The sequence below is a fragment of the Cydia fagiglandana genome, chromosome 2, assembly GCF_963556715.1.
Source record: "Cydia fagiglandana chromosome 2, ilCydFagi1.1, whole genome shotgun sequence".
Lineage (NCBI taxonomy): Eukaryota > Metazoa > Arthropoda > Insecta > Lepidoptera > Tortricidae > Cydia > Cydia fagiglandana.
In genome coordinates, this window is record NC_085933.1 from 6,072,519 (window position 1) to 6,091,497 (window position 18,979).

At 37.6% G+C, this 18,979-nt stretch overlaps 2 protein-coding genes across 2 annotated transcripts; both read left to right on the forward strand.

Annotated features, from left to right (window-relative positions):
- Window positions 1–2,196: 2,196 nt before the first annotated feature.
- Window positions 2,197–8,537, forward strand: LOC134674667 (cleavage stimulation factor subunit 2 tau variant). Its single transcript, XM_063532793.1, has 12 exons — window positions 2,197–2,287; window positions 2,396–2,517; window positions 2,589–2,857; window positions 3,547–3,672; window positions 4,040–4,147; window positions 4,486–4,582; window positions 4,843–4,902; window positions 5,287–5,416; window positions 6,261–6,290; window positions 6,848–6,942; window positions 7,301–7,380; window positions 8,231–8,537. The coding sequence occupies exons 2-12, from the start codon at window positions 2,454–2,456 to the stop codon at window positions 8,351–8,353; spliced, it is 1,182 nt and encodes a 393-aa protein (XP_063388863.1). The 5' UTR covers window positions 2,197–2,287; window positions 2,396–2,453; the 3' UTR covers window positions 8,354–8,537.
- A 2,109-nt stretch (window positions 8,538–10,646) lies between these two features.
- LOC134674677 (protein CREG1) lies at window positions 10,647–16,747 on the forward strand. The gene is made up of 6 exons (XM_063532804.1): window positions 10,647–10,780; window positions 10,959–11,153; window positions 11,400–11,554; window positions 13,192–13,311; window positions 14,779–14,860; window positions 16,451–16,747. Exons 2-6 carry the CDS (start codon window positions 10,973–10,975, stop codon window positions 16,606–16,608), a joined length of 696 nt encoding a protein of 231 aa, XP_063388874.1. The 5' UTR covers window positions 10,647–10,780; window positions 10,959–10,972; the 3' UTR covers window positions 16,609–16,747.
- The last annotated feature ends 2,232 nt before the right edge of the window (window positions 16,748–18,979 follow it).

Sequence of the window (18,979 nt, forward strand, 5' to 3'; positions counted from 1 at the left end):
GAGGGAAAACTGTTAGTGAGAAACGACGTAATCGATAAAATGGATTTATACGGCGGGTTAATTTATGCTAGTGACGATCTATTCAATCTGACCAAAATGATAGAGAAATGTATGTTAAGAGTAAAAAGCAAAGCTTCAACCAATATGGAGACGATCAGTGAAATTACGCAAGAATGACTAAAAGGAGCATTGATAAAAGTTGGATGTGTCGACCATTTCAAACATATATTAAAAAATGTTATCGATATGTACGTGGTTATGCGAGCCCACTTTCTGGCAAAATATAAAAATAAACGTTACGCCGCAGCCAAAACCAAAACTAAAATGAATAGGAAAAATGCCAAGTTATTGTCTTAATTACTAATAGTTCGCCCCGAACTAAGAACTCGCATTCGCTGAAAACTACCGCGCAGCGCGCACACTCAGGTTTTGATTTCCAACTCAATCTCACTAGTGATACTTAGGTAAGTAATACTTTATATACGAGATTACCGCCATGTGGGATGTTGACTCGACGATCATTGTTGCGATAGTCGTCTCAGCGGACGGTCTCATAGCGAAGAGTCTCGACCAACACCTAGAGACTGGATCAAGGGTCAGATGCAGGCAAATTGTGACAAAACATTCGCTGATGTTAACAAGAAATAACTCAAAATGTAGTCAATATGATGGGTGCTGAGAAAGGGGCGGCTACAGGGCCTGGGGCCTAGGGCGGCAAAGACTGCAAATCCGCCACTACATTATACATATATAAAAATGTGTTCGGGTGTTTTTTTTTTTGTTTTGTAAGTGTTTTTATATTTTACTTTTATATTAATATTAAAAACGAAAAACAAAAAAGAGCCTTTTATTTCTCGCCGGTAAAACAAACACAATATTATAAACTTAAATTTACATTAGGTTTAGTATTACAATAATATTTAATATTCCTCAAATCAATGTTCTATTATGCTTGGTTATGTAATAAGTAGTAAGTAATTATATTTTTTTCTTGTAATTTATTCTGCAACAACCCCTCCTGTGAGGGTGAAGGCCTCCTCCAGTGATGCTGGTCATCACAATTTCTGTTCTCTATCTTTTTCAACTTACATATGTATATCAATATTAATTTATATATTGGTATTAAATACCTACAAATACAAATAATAAAAAGCTAATAAATACTCTTATCGGGATTCGAACCCGGGACCTCCTGCTTCATAAGCGGGGTCACTACCGACAAGGCTAAAAGACCGTCAATAATTGGTTCACGATGCACAGTGGCGCCGCGGCGCGGCCTATTTAATGTTTTTGAGGGACACTTTTTAATACATGAAGATTGTTTTCCTCATCTCTACCTTCCATAGCTTGTGAGAACAGATACACAGAGTTCCGTATGTTCTATTCAATTTGACGCCAACGCTCAACGCCGAAAATCGAACAGTGCTCGATAAAAAAGCGCCGCGCTTAAAAACCGCCTTCGTGTGAATACATACATGGTTATCCATTTGCGTCATTCAAACGCTTTTTTAACGCGCGTTGAAAAAGCTGCCGTGCGAACGGGGCCTAACAATATCCGATCTGGCCATATTTAACCCTACAAACCAAGGGATCCGTAGCAGATTGGGTTGTATAGTCCGATACCAGATACCTTTGCTTAGCGATCTTTCATTAAAATATTCTTTCCACATATCAAAGCATTTCTGTTTCACTCCATACAAAAGATCACTGTGACATGGCAACCACTTAGTAACAAGACCGTCCGTTACCGCCTCTTTAGCGAGACGGTCTGCCGCCTCATTACCCAATATCCCAATATGTGATGGTACCCATTGCAAAACTATGGCAATTTTATTTGCTTGCAAGTTACGAATTGACCTTAATATGCTATAGGCTATCGGTGCGCCTCGATAGTTTGAGGTGCATCGAGCCAGGTGTTGTAAACCGCTTCTTGAGTCTGTAAACACCACAAACCTACCAGTTTTGAACGATTAAGACAGGGCTTCAGCAATTGCCAGCAATCGTGACCTTCAACTGAACTAAAAATATTATTTGGAAAATTTATACCCCGTTTTAAATACCGACTTGAACAGCTTGGTATTTCCAATTAATATCTCTATCTCTTTCTGCTCCAAAGCTTACCACGAGTGCAAGAATAAGTAATAACAAATGCGAAGCTTGCTTGACGCATGTTTGACAAATCACACTTGACACTGACAGAGTCGGTCAGTGAGTGTTGTTTGAAGTGATTACAGAATATTGAAAGCCGGAGAAAACTACGATTTTAATTACTATCGTGATTTCACAAGTTTGTTTCCTGACTTATTAGTTTACAAATATATGTTTTAATATTCCCAACTTATTAAATGCCTGTGTATTTTCCTACCAACAACTATGCAATTGCACTACATTTCAGGTTATTTGAGAAAAGGACGCCGTCAATTTAAGTTCTATATAAAAGTAAATCAGCAAAAATGGACAAAAGCAAGGAAAAGGAGGAACAGAGTATCATGGATAAATCCATGAGATCCGTTTTTGGTACGTAACTGTTGTAATAATTTCATTTGCCCGGTTGGAATTGAATAATAATAATTATTTTTAATTTTTAGTTGGTAATATACCATATGAAGCAACGGAGGAAAAGTTAAAAGATATCTTCAGTGAGGTTGGGCCAGTGCTGTCATTCAAACTGGTGTTTGACAGAGAGACGGGCAAGCCGAAGGGCTATGGGTTTTGTGAGTATAAAGACCAGGAGACGGCCCTCAGTGCTATGAGGAACCTCAACGGCTATGAAATCGGTGGCCGTTCCTTGAGGGTAGATAATGCGTGTACGGAAAAATCCAGGATGGAAATGCAAGCTCTAATGCAAGGGCCCCAGGTAATTCTGTTACATTTTTTAGGGTTCCATACCCAAAGGGTAAAACGGGACCCTATTACTAAGACTTCGCTGTCCGTCCGTCCGTCCGTCTGTCACCAGGCTGTATCTCACGAACCGTGATAGCTAGACAGTTGAAATTTTCACAGATGATGTATTTCTGTTGCCGCTATAACAACAAATACTAAAAACAGAATAAAATAAAGATTTAAATGGGGCTCCCATACAACAAACGTGATTTTTGACCAAAGTTAAGCAACGTCGGGAGGGGTCAGTACTTGGATGGGTGACCGTTTTCTTTTTGCTTTTTTTTGTTTTTTTTTTTTGCATTATGGTACGGAACCCTTCGTGCGCGAGTCCGACTCGCACTTGCCCGGTGTTTTTATGTATTCAAACCTAGTAAGGGCAAGTTTTTATTATAAATATAAATACATTACATAGTTTAGAATATTAATTTTTTTACATTATGCATATCTCATCTAGTAGTTGCCCAGCAGAAAGGTTTAAAAAAATGGTCAAATTATAATAATTAAATTATTGTGGTTTAATTTAGATTTTTGTTGGTAGTTATTTAAATTATATTGGTGTATTAGTAAGTGTGCTGTATGCATAATAGGGTTTATTTGATAGTCCAGAATGATTTGAAAACCTAACAAAATTCAATGTATTCTGAAACCAGTATTCTATTCTAGGTAGAGAATCCCTATGGGGAGGCAGTGGAACCAGAGAAAGCCCCTGAAGCCATCAGCAAGGCTGTGGCAACCCTGCCACCAGAGCAGATGTTTGAGCTGATGAAGCAGATGAAGCTTTGTGTCCAGGTGAGCAACTAAGCCTTCCTCATTCTCACGCTGGACCGGAATGGCGAAGGATTTTGCCTTCAGTCAGTGCACATTAGGCGCTTAGATACTTTGGCATCTATAGAATGCAGTGTCGACTAGCTAGTCTTAAATGGCACTTAATTTGAATTCTTAAAAAAACCCTAAACTAACCCAACAACTTTATATGATGCACCACCATTGTTAGACATGCATTAACAAATTCTGTACAACATAAATAATATTTTCAAGTAGACTATCAATGAACAAATATTAATTTGTGTTAATAAAGTTCTGTTGTACAGTTCTGCAGTAAACAATATTTTTGAATTAACTTATAAATATTAATATCATCATTAATATTTTTCAGAATAATCCAACAGAGGCAAGAAATATGTTACTGCAGAACCCGCAGTTGGCATATGCATTGTTGCAAGCCCAGGTCATCATGAGGATTGTAGACCCGGCCACTGCTGTTGTAAGTATAGAATTTCCAGTGAATCAGGAAAAGGCAGTCACTGGGGGCCTTGCTCTTGCAGGGACTTTGCATTAATACTAGCCACTAGTAATGCTGTCAGGTGTCTCCTATAGGTTTGTTACTCAGCAGATAGACAAAATGGTCTCATGTAGCTCAAATAGATACAGAAAATCCCCACCGGGCACACATCGGAATTGGTGTATTCATACGAATCATTCCCATCTGTCCCCGCCTCGTGGCTCAAGGGGACAAATGGGAATACACCAGACCATTATTGTTTACAACTGATCAAACTTATCTTAAAAACTGTCTTTATAACAGTGTAAATATTGTTTCAGAGCATGCTTCATCCAAGCAATCCCGTGCCGCCCGTCATTCACCCTGGCGACAAGGTGCCGCTGCCGAACCCTTACATGCCCAGCATGGTACCTCCAAGTAATTGCTTTCAGTCAACTTCTACTAAATAACTTGATTAAGTAAATAACATTCATTATACTTGCCGCAAAACTAAGTGGCGAGTCGCCCCGCCCGCCTGGCGGCTGTTAGGCATACCTATTGAATGGTGTGTCGTAGTCGTCTTCTTTGGTTGTCTGTTGTCTGTCGTGAACTGTCATTATTTGTCTGCTATTGCATGACGACCCAATTATTATTAGAAAGTCTGCATGGATGAATAATATTCCGTATTTCTATTATAGATCAACAACCGCAGCCGTTGTTGGCTAATCCAGTACCGCCGCCGTCTAACCAATACAACCGTGAGTATAGTTTACAAGTTATTATTTATTAAGACAACCAGTACGAATGGAGGTCCAAGGGGGAGGCCTATGTTCAGCAGTGAACGTCTTATGGCTGAGATGATGATGATGATTTATTAAGAGCCCATCAAAGTGTACACTAGCGCCACTGCTAAATAATCGTGATTATTTAGCAGTGGCGCTAGTGTGCACGTTGATGGGTTCTTAAATAAAAAAACAACAGTATTTAGCAGTTTTATATACTTACATGTAACTTTACAGGTGTTTGGGCTATATTAGCCACGAAGTCAAAAGAAGTAAAACTAGTCGTCAGCTAAATTTTTGTCTCAATATGAACGCAACGGTGTAATTAGTTGTGATATTATCTACTCTGTGGTTGCACAGCGCGGCCGCCGCCGGCAGCGATGGCGGACATCGACCTGCGCGGCGCGCGCGCGGCGGCGCCGATCCTCGACCAGGACATGCGCAGCCTGCCGCCCATGCCGCACCCCGTGCCGCCGCCCATGCAGGACAAGTACGTACACTCCGTTTGTTATTCTATGACTATAGTTCGTTTTTTTAGCATTAGAAATAAGGTAAACAATCTTGATGTGTCTTTTAATTGAAAAACACATTTTAAAAATAAGTTACGGCAAATATGTAACAATTATGAATCTAATACGATCATTTATATTCTTCTGCTTTCATAAATGATAGTTACTGATTTTTTAATAAGAGTTTTTGAATTAAAAGACATGCTTAAATCGCTTACTTTCTTCCAAGTTCTTTCTAATGCTAAAAAAACGAACTATAGGTATACCGGCGTTCAAAAGTGCATGGAGATGTTTCAACCGTAATATTAATGCATTACGGTCGACATCTATCCAAGCACTTTTGAATGCCACTGTACATCGCGGCAGTGCGCGGCATATGTATGTGTACAGTCACCTGCAATAATATGTTACTCTTAGGCGGCAAACATATGTGACACTCTCTTATGGCTCTAATAATAAGATTGTGTCAGATATTTTTGCGGCCTTCGTTGTGTAACATATTATTGCAGGTGACTATACAGTCCTATACAAAGTAATGCTGCATCGCATCATCTCATATTGTACAGTCAAGTGTATAAATATGGGTACATATAACCTCAAATATATGTCCCATAGGAGGTCTTAATTCGCTGATATAAGAGCTATGGGAAATATTTTTGAGTATGATGTGTGCACCCATATTTTTACACTCGCGGAGCGGATCTGATCTTTAAGACGTATTTTGTGAAATACCTATTGTAACATTTCTTTTAAAAATGTACGTTGAACAATAACTAAAATAATGATTTGAACAATAAATCTTACAATTAATATTTCTGTCCCAAGTTGTGCTCCCCTTGTGGAAACACAAGAAATGTAAGTTGTTCTTAGACTTCCAGTACAGTACCATCCAATTTTCTTTCGTATATTATTGTTTTAAATAGCCTTAATACTGTTTTATTATCGTTTCCTTTTCACGTTTAGTGGTGTCTTTTATAGTTTACTTTTAATCTTATAAAATGTTTAGTTATTTTTAAACACACAAGTGTATTTTTCGTACAGTCAGCACCAGAAGTTTTAAGAAATTATCGACATTTCTCAGCGTTACACATTCGCCCTTGATATCCCATCACGATTACTGTTAACCATTTGTCGAATGACCAGTGTGAAAATGCAGACAACAGACGTGTTGCTTGTATAGTTTGTGCGTTTTTCTCGTATCTCGTACGAGTTCAAGATAAATGGCGAGTTGAATGATGAACGTCGAACAATGCGTTCTTCATTCGCCTCACCCCGTGCGCGAGTGTAAACCACAACATTAGAACAATCAACAACTAACTTAAAGCACTTCGTATTCGTAGCTACTTCCGCCGCTGACTGTACAAGTTAGTATAACTAGCCACTCTAGCCAGCCTAATTAATGTTTTTCTCAGCTCGTACCCCCGCGACCCCCGCCTGGCCGGCAACTTCAACTCGGACCCGCGCGTGAGGAACGCCGACCCCCGCACGCAGCCCAAGATGCCGCAGCGTGAGTAATCAATAGAAAAGTGTATTACAAAAGGGAGTAAGACGTAAAATAGCTTCATTTGTTGGTCGCATTTATAGCGGAGTAATGAAGAAACCTAAAGGTTGTCTCTCTAATTTCGCTTCATAGCAAAATACACTAGATATACACGATTGTCATAATTGCGTTTTTCAAATCGAATTAAGTAACGAATATCCATTCTGTATCTTTTGCTTCGATAAAAACCGAAAAACTCCTTCGAATTTAAACTAGCTTATTAGATAGAAGAGTTGGTGGAGGTAATTTTTTGTGTCATTCCAGACATTCATTAATCTTTTAACGTATACCTGACCTAGGCCTATATCATGTTTATTTCTCACAGAAATGCCGCCAGGAATGCCGAGCGTCGCACAGGCTAGAACCATACAGGGTATTCCTTCCGGAGCTTCTGATCAAGAAAAGGTACGCTTCCATATCATTTCTATTCCAATGCTCATAAGGTTCAGATTTTAACAGTTTGACATTGTAGTGTCATTTTTCTGTGTAGGTACAGGAATCTTAAATATAAATCCTTCGTAAAGTCAAGTCTATCGCGACATATTTATTTTATAAAGAAGGCTTAAGGCGAACACGAAAATAAACTTCGTTATCTGCCAGATTTTCTTTTTTACCGTTCTAGCCATAGAGAGGCAGATAACGAAATTCGATGTTCGTGGGTTCGTGGTAGGCCCAAACAATTCTGACCTACTGCATAATCTATACTCAGTGTCATTTTGCAGTGGTTCCCAAAGTTGACTGGGCTCCGATCCACCTAACAAATACTGCCACATTCGGGACCCACCTCTTCGCAGTCTTAAAAAGGGGACATGAAATACTAATGTTAACACTCAGATTCGCTAGTAGTTTCAGGGCCCACTAAATATTCGCGCGCGGCCCTCCAAAGGGTCGCGACCACAGACAAAACATCCTCCAGACTGAGCATAGTCGCGCTACCCCCTCTGCCACGCATACGGTAATTTTACTCCATGTTCGAGTCGAAAGTGTCTTTGTGTGACGTCCGTGTCTTTGAACGGACCAATCACGGCACGGGACTTCGCTCACCTCGTCCCGCGCACCGCCGCATTTTTGGCATCATCGGTTGCATGAAATAATTGCTCTAAACTCGGTGTAGAGGATTCCTAGTCTATGGTCGCGACCCATAGTGTGGGAAATGCTGAACCTTATCTCGTTGCAAAAAGGTTTATTACGAATGTGTCAACGATGGTGCCGAACAATGATGATGATGATGATGAATAATGGTTTCTTTTCGCAGGCGGCGCTTATAATGCAAGTGCTGCAGCTATCGGACGAGCAGATCGCACTGTTGCCGCCCGAGCAACGCGCGAGCATTCTCATGCTCAAGGAGCAAATCGCAAAGAGCACGCAGCAACGCTAGTAATTGCTACATTGCCCTTTGCCCTACATTATTCTATCTTACCATGAGTTCTTTATTCGTAATAAAATAACTAGCAATAAGAAAACAACTGCGTAGCCCATATATTAATTCTGATTAGCTCTTCGAGATACCGCGAAGAACAAGCGAGACGTATTATAAAATTAAATAAAAACTTCAAAATTAATTTGTTTTTGTTTTTACAGTCACCTTAGGCCACCGTATCAATACCTGAATAAACATTTTTCAAGGTGTTTATCATTGAATTTAATAACATTTTAAGTAGGTAAGGTAAATAATCTGCCATTTCAACACACCTACTTGCATATTGATAAAGAGCGAGTGCGAATGTGTGTGACGGTAGCGCAGCCAAACGTAGGGGCGATTCAACGTCTGCCGAAATAAAATTGCATACCGATTTGCATGCAACTCCATATATTGTCGGGTCAGATACACAAATACTAACATGATTTTGACTACCTAATCTGCAGCACAGAATAAATAATAGTACTACCGTACAGAAAGGAAGCTTCCTACAAAACCGAAGTTTGACAGCGGTTCAGGGTCGAATCATGCTATCCCTTTCTAATATATGACACTATCCCTTTCGGCTATTTAGGGTTGTCAAAATTCAAGTGATTATCTTATCTGTGGTCGTGCACGCAGAAGGTAGTCAAGTGGTGCCAACCCTAATAATTGCTCGGAGCAATGCTGAGCCGAGCGGAGCCGAAATTGACCGATTTCAGGAGTTTCGCACCCCTGTCTGCAGTACGAGCTACTTATTAAATAGGCCCTTAATTCACATTTTATTTTAAGATAAAAGGCAATAAAATGTTGTGATTACTAAAAGCAACTAAAAGTAAAACAAAATTGCAAGATAAGGTATCATTGGTGTTATAGGTCAATTGATTATTTATTATCATCCGTACGTGACGTTTTTATCATTATTATATCAGTTTGAAATACAATCTAAAATTCGGGATAGATTGTCATTTGACTAGTAGCTTTTCGACGGTTCATAGCTGAAGAGAAAAAAGGTAGGTAAGATTTTTCTGAAATGATTCGTGAAACCGCCATCGGAACCGTGAATTAGATCTGTGTTGACCTTTTAATGCAAAACTATATAGTTACCAACTGCATGAGATTTTATGTAAAGGTTTCTTTCCAAATTGTCATTTCTCCCCTAATACCACTAAGGTTACAGACGTTACTGTACTAGGCCGTATAAACGTGAAAGTTTGTACTGTTTGGATATTTATTTATAGTTTGTTCCTCCATCACGCAAAATCGGCAGAACTGATTTCGATAAAATTTGGCACGCATAGCATATTAGTGTATCTCGAATTTAGACAATTTAGTACGATACGCAGACAGAGTCGCGGGTAGAGGGTAGTTAGTATTAGTATAAAGTAACGCTTTCTATTGTTTACGTTTTTGGACTGGTATTTATAAAAAATCTTCATGAATACCGTGTTCTGAAAATCTTATAAAATACCTACTTACCCACTGGAAGTTAAAACCATTATTTGATAGTTACATGGTTATCTATGTACCTATAGTACCACAGAATAAATAATAGTACTAGGTACAGTAGGGCTACCGCCAATACCGAAAATCGTCAATTGCGGGGATTTTTCTCTGTCACTCTAATTACGCCTTCATTGGAGTAAAAGAGAAAGATCCCCGCAATTTGCGAATTTCGGTTTTCGCGGTAGCCGCTCAGAAGACTCACTCTCTAACAAAACGCGTCTGTCACGATCAGCACAGATATGGCCGCTAGGTGGCGACAGCGCCACGCGAGGCTTATGGCAAACCCCAAAATTGGGGTCGAACGGATAGGAAAGCGACGAAATTGCGGAGTGAGCCACGCCTGCTAGTACCTACCTATATTAAATTCAAATCAAGGCTATTGTTTTACTTTAATGAAATAAAAATCTTTAATTGTTCACGATTTTCAAAATTGCCGCATTTTTAATGAAGCATATTCCCGGCTAGATTACAGTACTCGCTGCTTAGCTGGGGAACCCCCTACCTATACCATTTCGCACCACCTACAAAAATAATTGTTAGGGTGGCCACTGCTGCTTCGTTATTTGACTCTATATTGCTCGAATATGCAAGAATAGAGAGGCAAACAATGAAATTTACATTGTAATGGTTGTTTTGCTACGCAAATAAATTGAAAAAAATGTTTTATTTAATATTATTAACTTTTATTCCAAAATCAGTGAACGCGGCCACAATTAATTGACGTTTGTCACTTGTTTCAATTCAACTGTCAGTGACGAGCGCGCATCGCATTTTCGTACGCAGTAAAAATACAGCACAACAAGTTGACTTCGAGTTTGAGTCGTATGACTTCGCATATTTTATTTTTACGACCCAGTGTTTCGGTTTACTTAATTAACAACACACGTGCCCAGTAATCCGGTTAGTTTACTATTTTAACTTAACTTGAGGCATAAATAGTATTGCTTAGCTACAAAATTAAATCTCAAAAAGTTTAACTATCTCGTAGAATTAATTTAGTTTTTTGAGCATTTATTTGACAGTACCTTATTGCTTGCATATATATCAAGAATTTAAAGATTCGACATTTAACTTTCAGTGGCATAAAAAAAAATGAAGTTCACGCTGTTTTTATTCGTGACGCTGTGTGTGCTGAATTTCTACGTAAACGGCAAATGGACTGCACGGGAAGCAGCGAATGAGATTCCTACTCGTAGGCCATATAAATATGGTTCTGATCCACCACCGCATACTGAGCTTATTGCTATGGCCAGATATACGCTTCATAATGCAGGTATAATTTACAATAAGTATTTCCTCTAGAACTAGATTGTACTGTAGAAACTTTGTGATAATATTACTTACTGTGTGTTGTATCATTATCCTGTTTCTGATTTCACATTTAATTCCTTACAATTTAACATTGCCAAAATATATACCTATGGTTTAAATATATTGAAATGATATACTTTTTGCAGGATGATATATTCATTAAGTATGATAATGAGCAACTAAAATATGTAAACAAATTCCTTTTCAGATTGGGCCTCTATCGCAACTGTATCCGTGTTGCCTGCTATTGAAGGTTTCCCATTTTCTAATGTGAAATCAATTGCTGATGGATACATTAAAAACTCAACTGGCATTCCTTATTTCTACATGTCACCGTTAGATTTTACTGCTAAGGATTTATCGGTAAACTATTTTTTAATTCTTTAACCTCTTTAACGGCTCATCATAAAACAAAAAATTTGCTGTCAAATTTAATCAACAGTATTAGATTTTTATTTATCTAATGAAACAAAACAAAAGCAACTGTGTTCTGTTAAAATTTCATTGAAGGTAATTTGTACTAGCATTAAGACTGGAACGCTACAGGTTAATGTCTCATTTCATTAACCGACTTCCAATTTACTAAACTTAATTTATACAGGGTGCCCCCAAGACCATGGTAAATCATTGGGCACTGTTAGAACAGCTCATAAGCTATTGATAGACAAGATAGGGATATGTAAGTTTACCAATTTTAGTAGTTTTAAAGTAATTTCCAGAGTTATTCATAGTTGTAGTTTCTGTATAACTTTTCCTTATAAGCTTGTTCTTTAATTTGTTCCCTAATTAACCATGTGCCAGGTTTTTTTCAGACAAGCATTATTAGTAATCACCTAAAGTTACATTTTCCTTAGTAACATTTCCGGTGGATACTACTAAAACCAGAATAGTACATGAATCAGGAAGTATTACAGAACAAGGTCATATGGAAATACAAAAACATTTCTTTTTATATTTCGGAAACTTCTAAAAAAATTTGAACTAGGTTTGAGCATCTTTATTAGTAAATATAATTGTTTGCCTTTATGCAAAAAGCCATCTAATGATCTTCCACTTATATTTTTTATACACTTATCTTGTTTTTTATTATTATTACAGCTTTATTTATTTCAGCGAATATAATGTTTGTTTATATGTTGTTGTATTATTTGTTAATTCTTTTCACTGATCCCTATTGGGTAAAAGCCTCCTCGAGTCCCTTCCATTGTTCTCTATCTGTAGCTAATTTCATCCAATTTATTCCTGTTTTTCCAACTATTTGAACTATGTCGTCTGACCAGCGCTTCTGTGGCCTTCCTTGATGTCTTTTTCCAGGTGGTCCTGTCCATTCAGTCACAGTCTTAGTCCATCTTTTGTCTGTATATCTTGACACATGACCAGCCCATTGCCATTTTAGACGCAGTGTTTGTTTTAGGACATCCACAAGTTTAGTTCTTTTCCTGATCTCTTCATTTCTGACTTTATGTATTCGTCTTAACTTCAACATACTCCTTTCCATGGCATGCTGACATGTGGAAATTTTATTTTTTATTGTATTTGTGTATGTCCATGTTTGACAACCATATGTCAGACAAGGTAGTATGCAAGTGTCCATTATTATCTTTTTTAACTTTGGATGGTAGTCGCCTTTAAGTACTTCTTTTTGTGACCAGTATTTTCTCCATGTGTTGTTTATTCTTCTGTCGACTTCTTCTTCATTTTGTTTTTTATTGAAGGACACTTGTTTGCCTAGATAAATATAGTCATTTACGTACTCCACTTCGCTTCCATTCACTTTTATTATCCAAGTTTTAGAGTTGGTCATTACTTTAGTCTTTTCTATGTTCATGTACAGTCCGACGCGCATGCTCTCATTTGCCAGAGATTGCATCATTTCTTCTAGTTTCTTTGATGACTCGGCAAAGATGACAATGTCGTCTGCAAATCTGAGATGACTGAGATATTTGCCCCGTATCCACTGCTGGACTTATCTTGTTTATTACTACCATTTTCTTTTATAGAAAAACAACCGCGCAACAGTACTTGTGAGCTTAGAGGAGACAAGATACTGTGAGAGCCAACAATGGGACCCTGAAGACCCTCGCTGCACCAGACTGATGCTCACAGGTATCATGAAGAAGGTAAGCATATTTACACAATCTGAATTTTCATACAACACACTATTTATGTGTTTTTAAAACAACAAAACTTTAAACAATGTATTAATTTAATGCATCATCATCATCATCATCATCTCAGCCATAAGACGTCCACTGCTGAACATAGGCCTCCCCCTTGGACCTCCATTCGTACCGGTTGGAAGCCACCCGCATCCAGCGTCTTCCGGCGGCTTTAACAAGGTCGTCCGTCCATCTTGTGGGTGGACGTCCTACGCTGCGTTTGCTAGTCCGTGGTCTCCACTCGAGCACTTTTCGACCCCATCGGCCATCTTCTCTGCGCGCAATGTGGCCTGCCCATTGCCACTTCAGCTTGCTAATCCGGTGAGCTATATCGGTGACTTTAGTTCGTCTACGGATCTCCTCATTTCTGATTCGATCACGCAGAGAAACTCCGAGCATAGCCCTCTCCATAGCTCGTTGAGCGACTTTGAATTTTGAGATGAGGCCGATAGTGAAAGACCACGTTTCGGAGCCGTAAGTCATCGCTGGTAACACACATTGATTAAAGACTTTCGTCTTGAGGCACTGAGGTATGTCGGACGAAAAGACATTACGTAGTTTCCCGAACGCTGCCCAACCGAGTTGGATTCCGCGGTTGACCTCCTTCTCGAAGTTGGACCTACCTAATTGGACTACTTGTCCTAGGTAGATGTACGAGTCAACAACTTCGAGTACCGAGTTCCCAACAGAGACTGGGATGGGCACAACATTGGCATTTGACATAAGTTTCGTCTTGTCCATGTTCATTTTCAAGCCCACCCGTTGTGAAACTCGGTTGAGGTCATCGAGCATCATGCTGAGTTCCTCCATCGACTTTGCCATGACTACGATATCGTCGGCAAACCGAAGGTGAGTGATGTATTCGCCGTTGATGTTGATGCCAAGTCCTTGCCATTCCAGGAGCTTGAAGGTGTCTTCCATTACGGCAGTAAACAGTTTCGGAGAGATAACGTCTCCCTGCCTTACGCCTCTTTGCAATGGAATCGCCTTCGTGCTCAGCTCCTGTACTCGGACCGACATGGTGGCGTTACTATACAAATACTTCAACACTTCGATGTACCGATAGTCAATATGGCATCTTATGGCCGATAGCAATTTAATGCATATATATTTCAAATAGTTCAGAAGTGAATTTTTGCATAAGATTAATATGACTTGAACCATACCTTGAAATGCTAAGGTTGAAATTCTATTGTGTATGTATGTGGTTAATTGGAAAAGGGTTACCAGGGGTAATAAAATATAATTATTAATTACATACCTAGGTATAGGTATATTGAAAAATTTAATCGTGATCGTGACAAAAACCATGTTTCTTAGACAGTAAGTATCTATACCTCTGCCCTACATACATGAGTACTGTCTTTCTTTCTCTAGTAGATACTTGTTGGTGAATAGAAGACTGTTTCATTGCAATATTATCGGCAGGTCAAGGAGGGCACCCCTGAGTACACTTTTGCGAAAGGCGCGTTGTTTGAGCGGCATCCGGCTATGGCTAACTTCCCCTCTGGTATGTATTATTATGACTATCATGTATCAATAATAAGAGAAGAAAACAAAATCGCAGTGGCACTCATTTTCGCGGGACCTCCCAAGTTGTTGCGTTCGTGGATGTGACCTAGTAAAGGTAGGTTTACAAAATATATACCTACATGATATCTATAGACGCAAAATAGGCACGTCGATTTGCGGAAAGTGCCCAGCAGAACTAAAACTACTATTTTACGACATGTGTAGGAATAAGCCGAATTAAAAATTCATCGCAACAAATGCAAAACGGTCTACGGGTCAAATGTCACTCCCATTCCAATATACCTACCTACTCAAAATATACGTTTCGGATATATTCGATTCCCAACCATCAACAACAATTTCATACGAGCAAATTTATGCAATCATGTACTGTTTGCCTCGCAACATGTAAGTCACCTTCAAAAGTCTATTGTGGTGCGTGAATCATTAAGAGAACTTTTTAAAGAAATTAATATTTTAACTGTAGCTTCCCAATACATATATGATAGTATTATTTATGTTGTTAAGAATCTAGACTCCTTCACTAAGAATTCTGATGTCCATAACTATAATACTAGAAATAAAAATAAGCTTGCTATCAGAAAGTTTCGTGTTCGTAAAGTACAGAAGTCATTCGTTGGGCAATGCATTCATTTTTATAACAAGTTACCTGAGGATGCTTTAAGATTACCCTTTCCAGCTCTTAAGAATTACTTTAAAAAGTCATTGATGTTGAAGGCTTATTACAGAGTCGAGGACTACTTGACAGACAAACATGCATGGTCCAAACCAGAAACTGTAATAACGACAAGTAGCAATTAAAAACATTGTATTATGTGTAGAGTTAAAGGTGACTCAGCTCAGGTAAGAAAGCACATCAAATTGTATGAAAGCATCTCATAACAATCAGTTAGATTCATATAATATGTATTCTCATTTCTTTTATTGATTTTATTTTCTTTTCCTTTTGTAAGATTTGATTTGTTTTCTGAAAGAGCTACGTATTTGTGATTTCATGTGCATATATGTTTATTTTTTATATCAAATTCTATAAAGTTATGTACTCACTGAGTATAATTGCATGAATTCTATAGTAATTTAAATTGTATTAATTACTCGTAATGCATGTTAATTATAAGATGTAATAATGTTTTGAAAAGATGTGTCCCGCCGAGTTTGTTGCCGGTCCCATATTGGGATACCCTCCTCCAATTGAGGGGGGATTTAAATCTTCTCGGGGCAGAGGTGTACGGTTGGAGCCGGTAAAGGTTTATTTGACGTTCATAAGCGCATTGTAATATGCCTACTTGAATAAACTATTTTTTATCTTTTATCTTTATCTTATCTTTATTGACCGCACGCCGAATATTGGTGAATTAACTTGTTTGTCCACTTTAAAATAAATCAGTTTTATTTATTATGCCGGGACGAAGGATTGCGGAAGAAAGGGTCTATAGTTGGGGCCCATTTCTTGACTTCATCAAGAAATTCAAGGATTCAAGGAAGTCAAGGATTCGATTAACTATTGGTTCTCAATAAATTAATTTTGCAAATATTCGTGTTAAGTATTTTAAATCGTCTGTTACAGATCACGACTGGTTCGTTGCGAAGCTGAAAATTGCCCAAATAGCAATGGTGGACTACTTTGGAGGTGCAAAATATATCCCTGTTAAGGATTATCTCGCGTACAACTACACACAAATCGTTAACACGTCAAGAAGTCAAATCTTCAATGACGAAAGTTAGAATTTTACAAAAGTAATCTACACATACCTACGTAGTACATGTTATTTTAAATATTATAATGTAACAAAATGTGATATTATGGAAATGAACCTAGAAGGTTATTTTTATAAGGAATATGAAAGAAAAACGTTTTTTTTTACCAATTGTTTTTTATTTAAATAAGATTATTAAACATACAATTGGAATTATATACTTGTAAATAACGAAATAAAAGCACCATTTGGCATTCACCCGTGTTGGGCAATAAGCCAAGTTTCATTAATTACCTAATACTTACATTTATATAACAAGCCATTAGTCCTATCTCACCCACCAAATTGCTTTCATAATTACATAGGTTAATCGGATTGTTTTTCCTATTAATCGATGTTAAACAACGTTTTACAATCGAGTAAAAATAGCATCAAGTAGCAAAGAAAATAACAATTGGTCTAAATACGCAGTAATAACTTATTGTAATAGTAATTATTATGCTTTTAGACGAGTGAGTTAAGGTTTGCAATAAATAACAAGTTGTAAGTTACAAAATTCTTCAAGTCAAAAGCATTTATTATTTATTATCTAAGATATATAGATGGTCAAGCAAATCTTGTCAGTAGAAAAAGGCGCGAAATTCAAATTTTCTATGAGACGCTATCCCTTCGCGCCTACATTTTTCAAATTTGTTTTTCTACTGACAAGATCTGCTTGACCAAGTTTAATAGTTAATACCAGGTACCAACGTAATTTCTTATTTCAAATACCTACTATATCTTCGCACCGTCATGCGCACTTTTTTAGTCATGTCCATATAGTCAAAGTCGAAAAAGATGGTTTTTAGTCCCTACAAACAATAATCTCATTCATTCATTAAATTCAATTTTTATAAACTTGTCTAAAAATTAAGGTACATAAGGTACATCGAATGCAATTATAACTTTACTGCGGGATCTATAATTTATAGTTTACCTCTAAAATCTAACCCCCTTATTCATAAAACTTTACAGGACTGATTTATGTTTTGTTAAATTATGTTTTATCTCTTACAAATATGTACATAAGTTAAAATGACAGTTAGGATCATTAGCTAATAATTGAGGTTTGTAGCGCGTTTATGCATAAGGGGGTAAATCATGTTGATTGCTCAAAGTTGGTTTGAGTTGATAATTTTTGTGTGCGTCAGGTATATGGTGTATTCGGGTAATTCCGACTACTTCAAAATGTCGGCTAATTCCTGAAGTCACCCATTATTCACATTAAAATATAGTCCATTTTTAGTGTTCCGTACAAAACTTTGTTTACGGAACACTTATGGGATCACTTCGGTCTTGCAAATCAGTTAAATACGTTTTTCTCAGAGACCGTTTGACATAGATACCTAATATTTGGAACAGTTATAGCAATTACCACCACTCATATTGTAAATAATTCAAAACTGCTTATTTCTTATTAAAGGGGGAAATTTAGGGGGTTGAGAGGGGTAGGCTGAAACTTTTTTCATTTGTAAGAATCGTGTGGGGTACCATTAGAAAGCTTTCAAAAAATTGAGTCGATGGACTGATTTTGACTTCATTTTAGACTGCAATAGTTTCGTCAAAAAATGCATTTAAAGTTGCAAGTTTTCATACAAAAATTTTCACCTCTGTCCTGGCGATTTTCGCGAAAACTATAGCTAATAGGCAGCTGACCAGTCAATACCCAACTTGAAGAAGCATGGAGACGGCGGGAAAATTATCAGCTTAACTTTATCTTTATTAGTTTTTGAACTGGGGCCTGGTCTTTGGTTGCTTAGGGCTAGCTAACTAATGCTTACACTGGTCATTTCATATTAGGCAGAGTAGCTTTAATGAGAAAGATCCTTAGTTAAAACTTTGGCATTGAAATTTATGACTTATGTCTTTGACACAAAGTTTAATTCTGCTTGCTTATTTTTGTGGGATATTTAATTTTATCTGAATAGCCTACTATAAGTATGAGAGAGATCTACAAAATATTTACAACCTTATTGTATTGCAAATAAAGATTAAATTTCGAACGGGCTTTCCAACCAATGGACTAGGTGTCTCAAAAATATGAAAAATTCAAATTAAGAATTCCGTTCTTCACTGTCGTTGTGTTTTTTTTTTCACAATATGACACATAGAGTTTGTAAAGCGTATAGAGATAATAAAGTCATTTAATATTTATTTACAGCTATGGCCTCATCTATAGGTTTTATTGAGAGTATCTGATTCGTCGAAACAATATACACAATATTCGGAAGGCTGAGCTCTGCGTAGGACCGATTCGAAGGTCCGAAGCGTCCGACAGGCGCTTGCCTCCCGTAACTTTTCCAAGTATTTTAAACATAGATATATAATATACAAAGATTACGTCTAAGCGAGCTGTTACT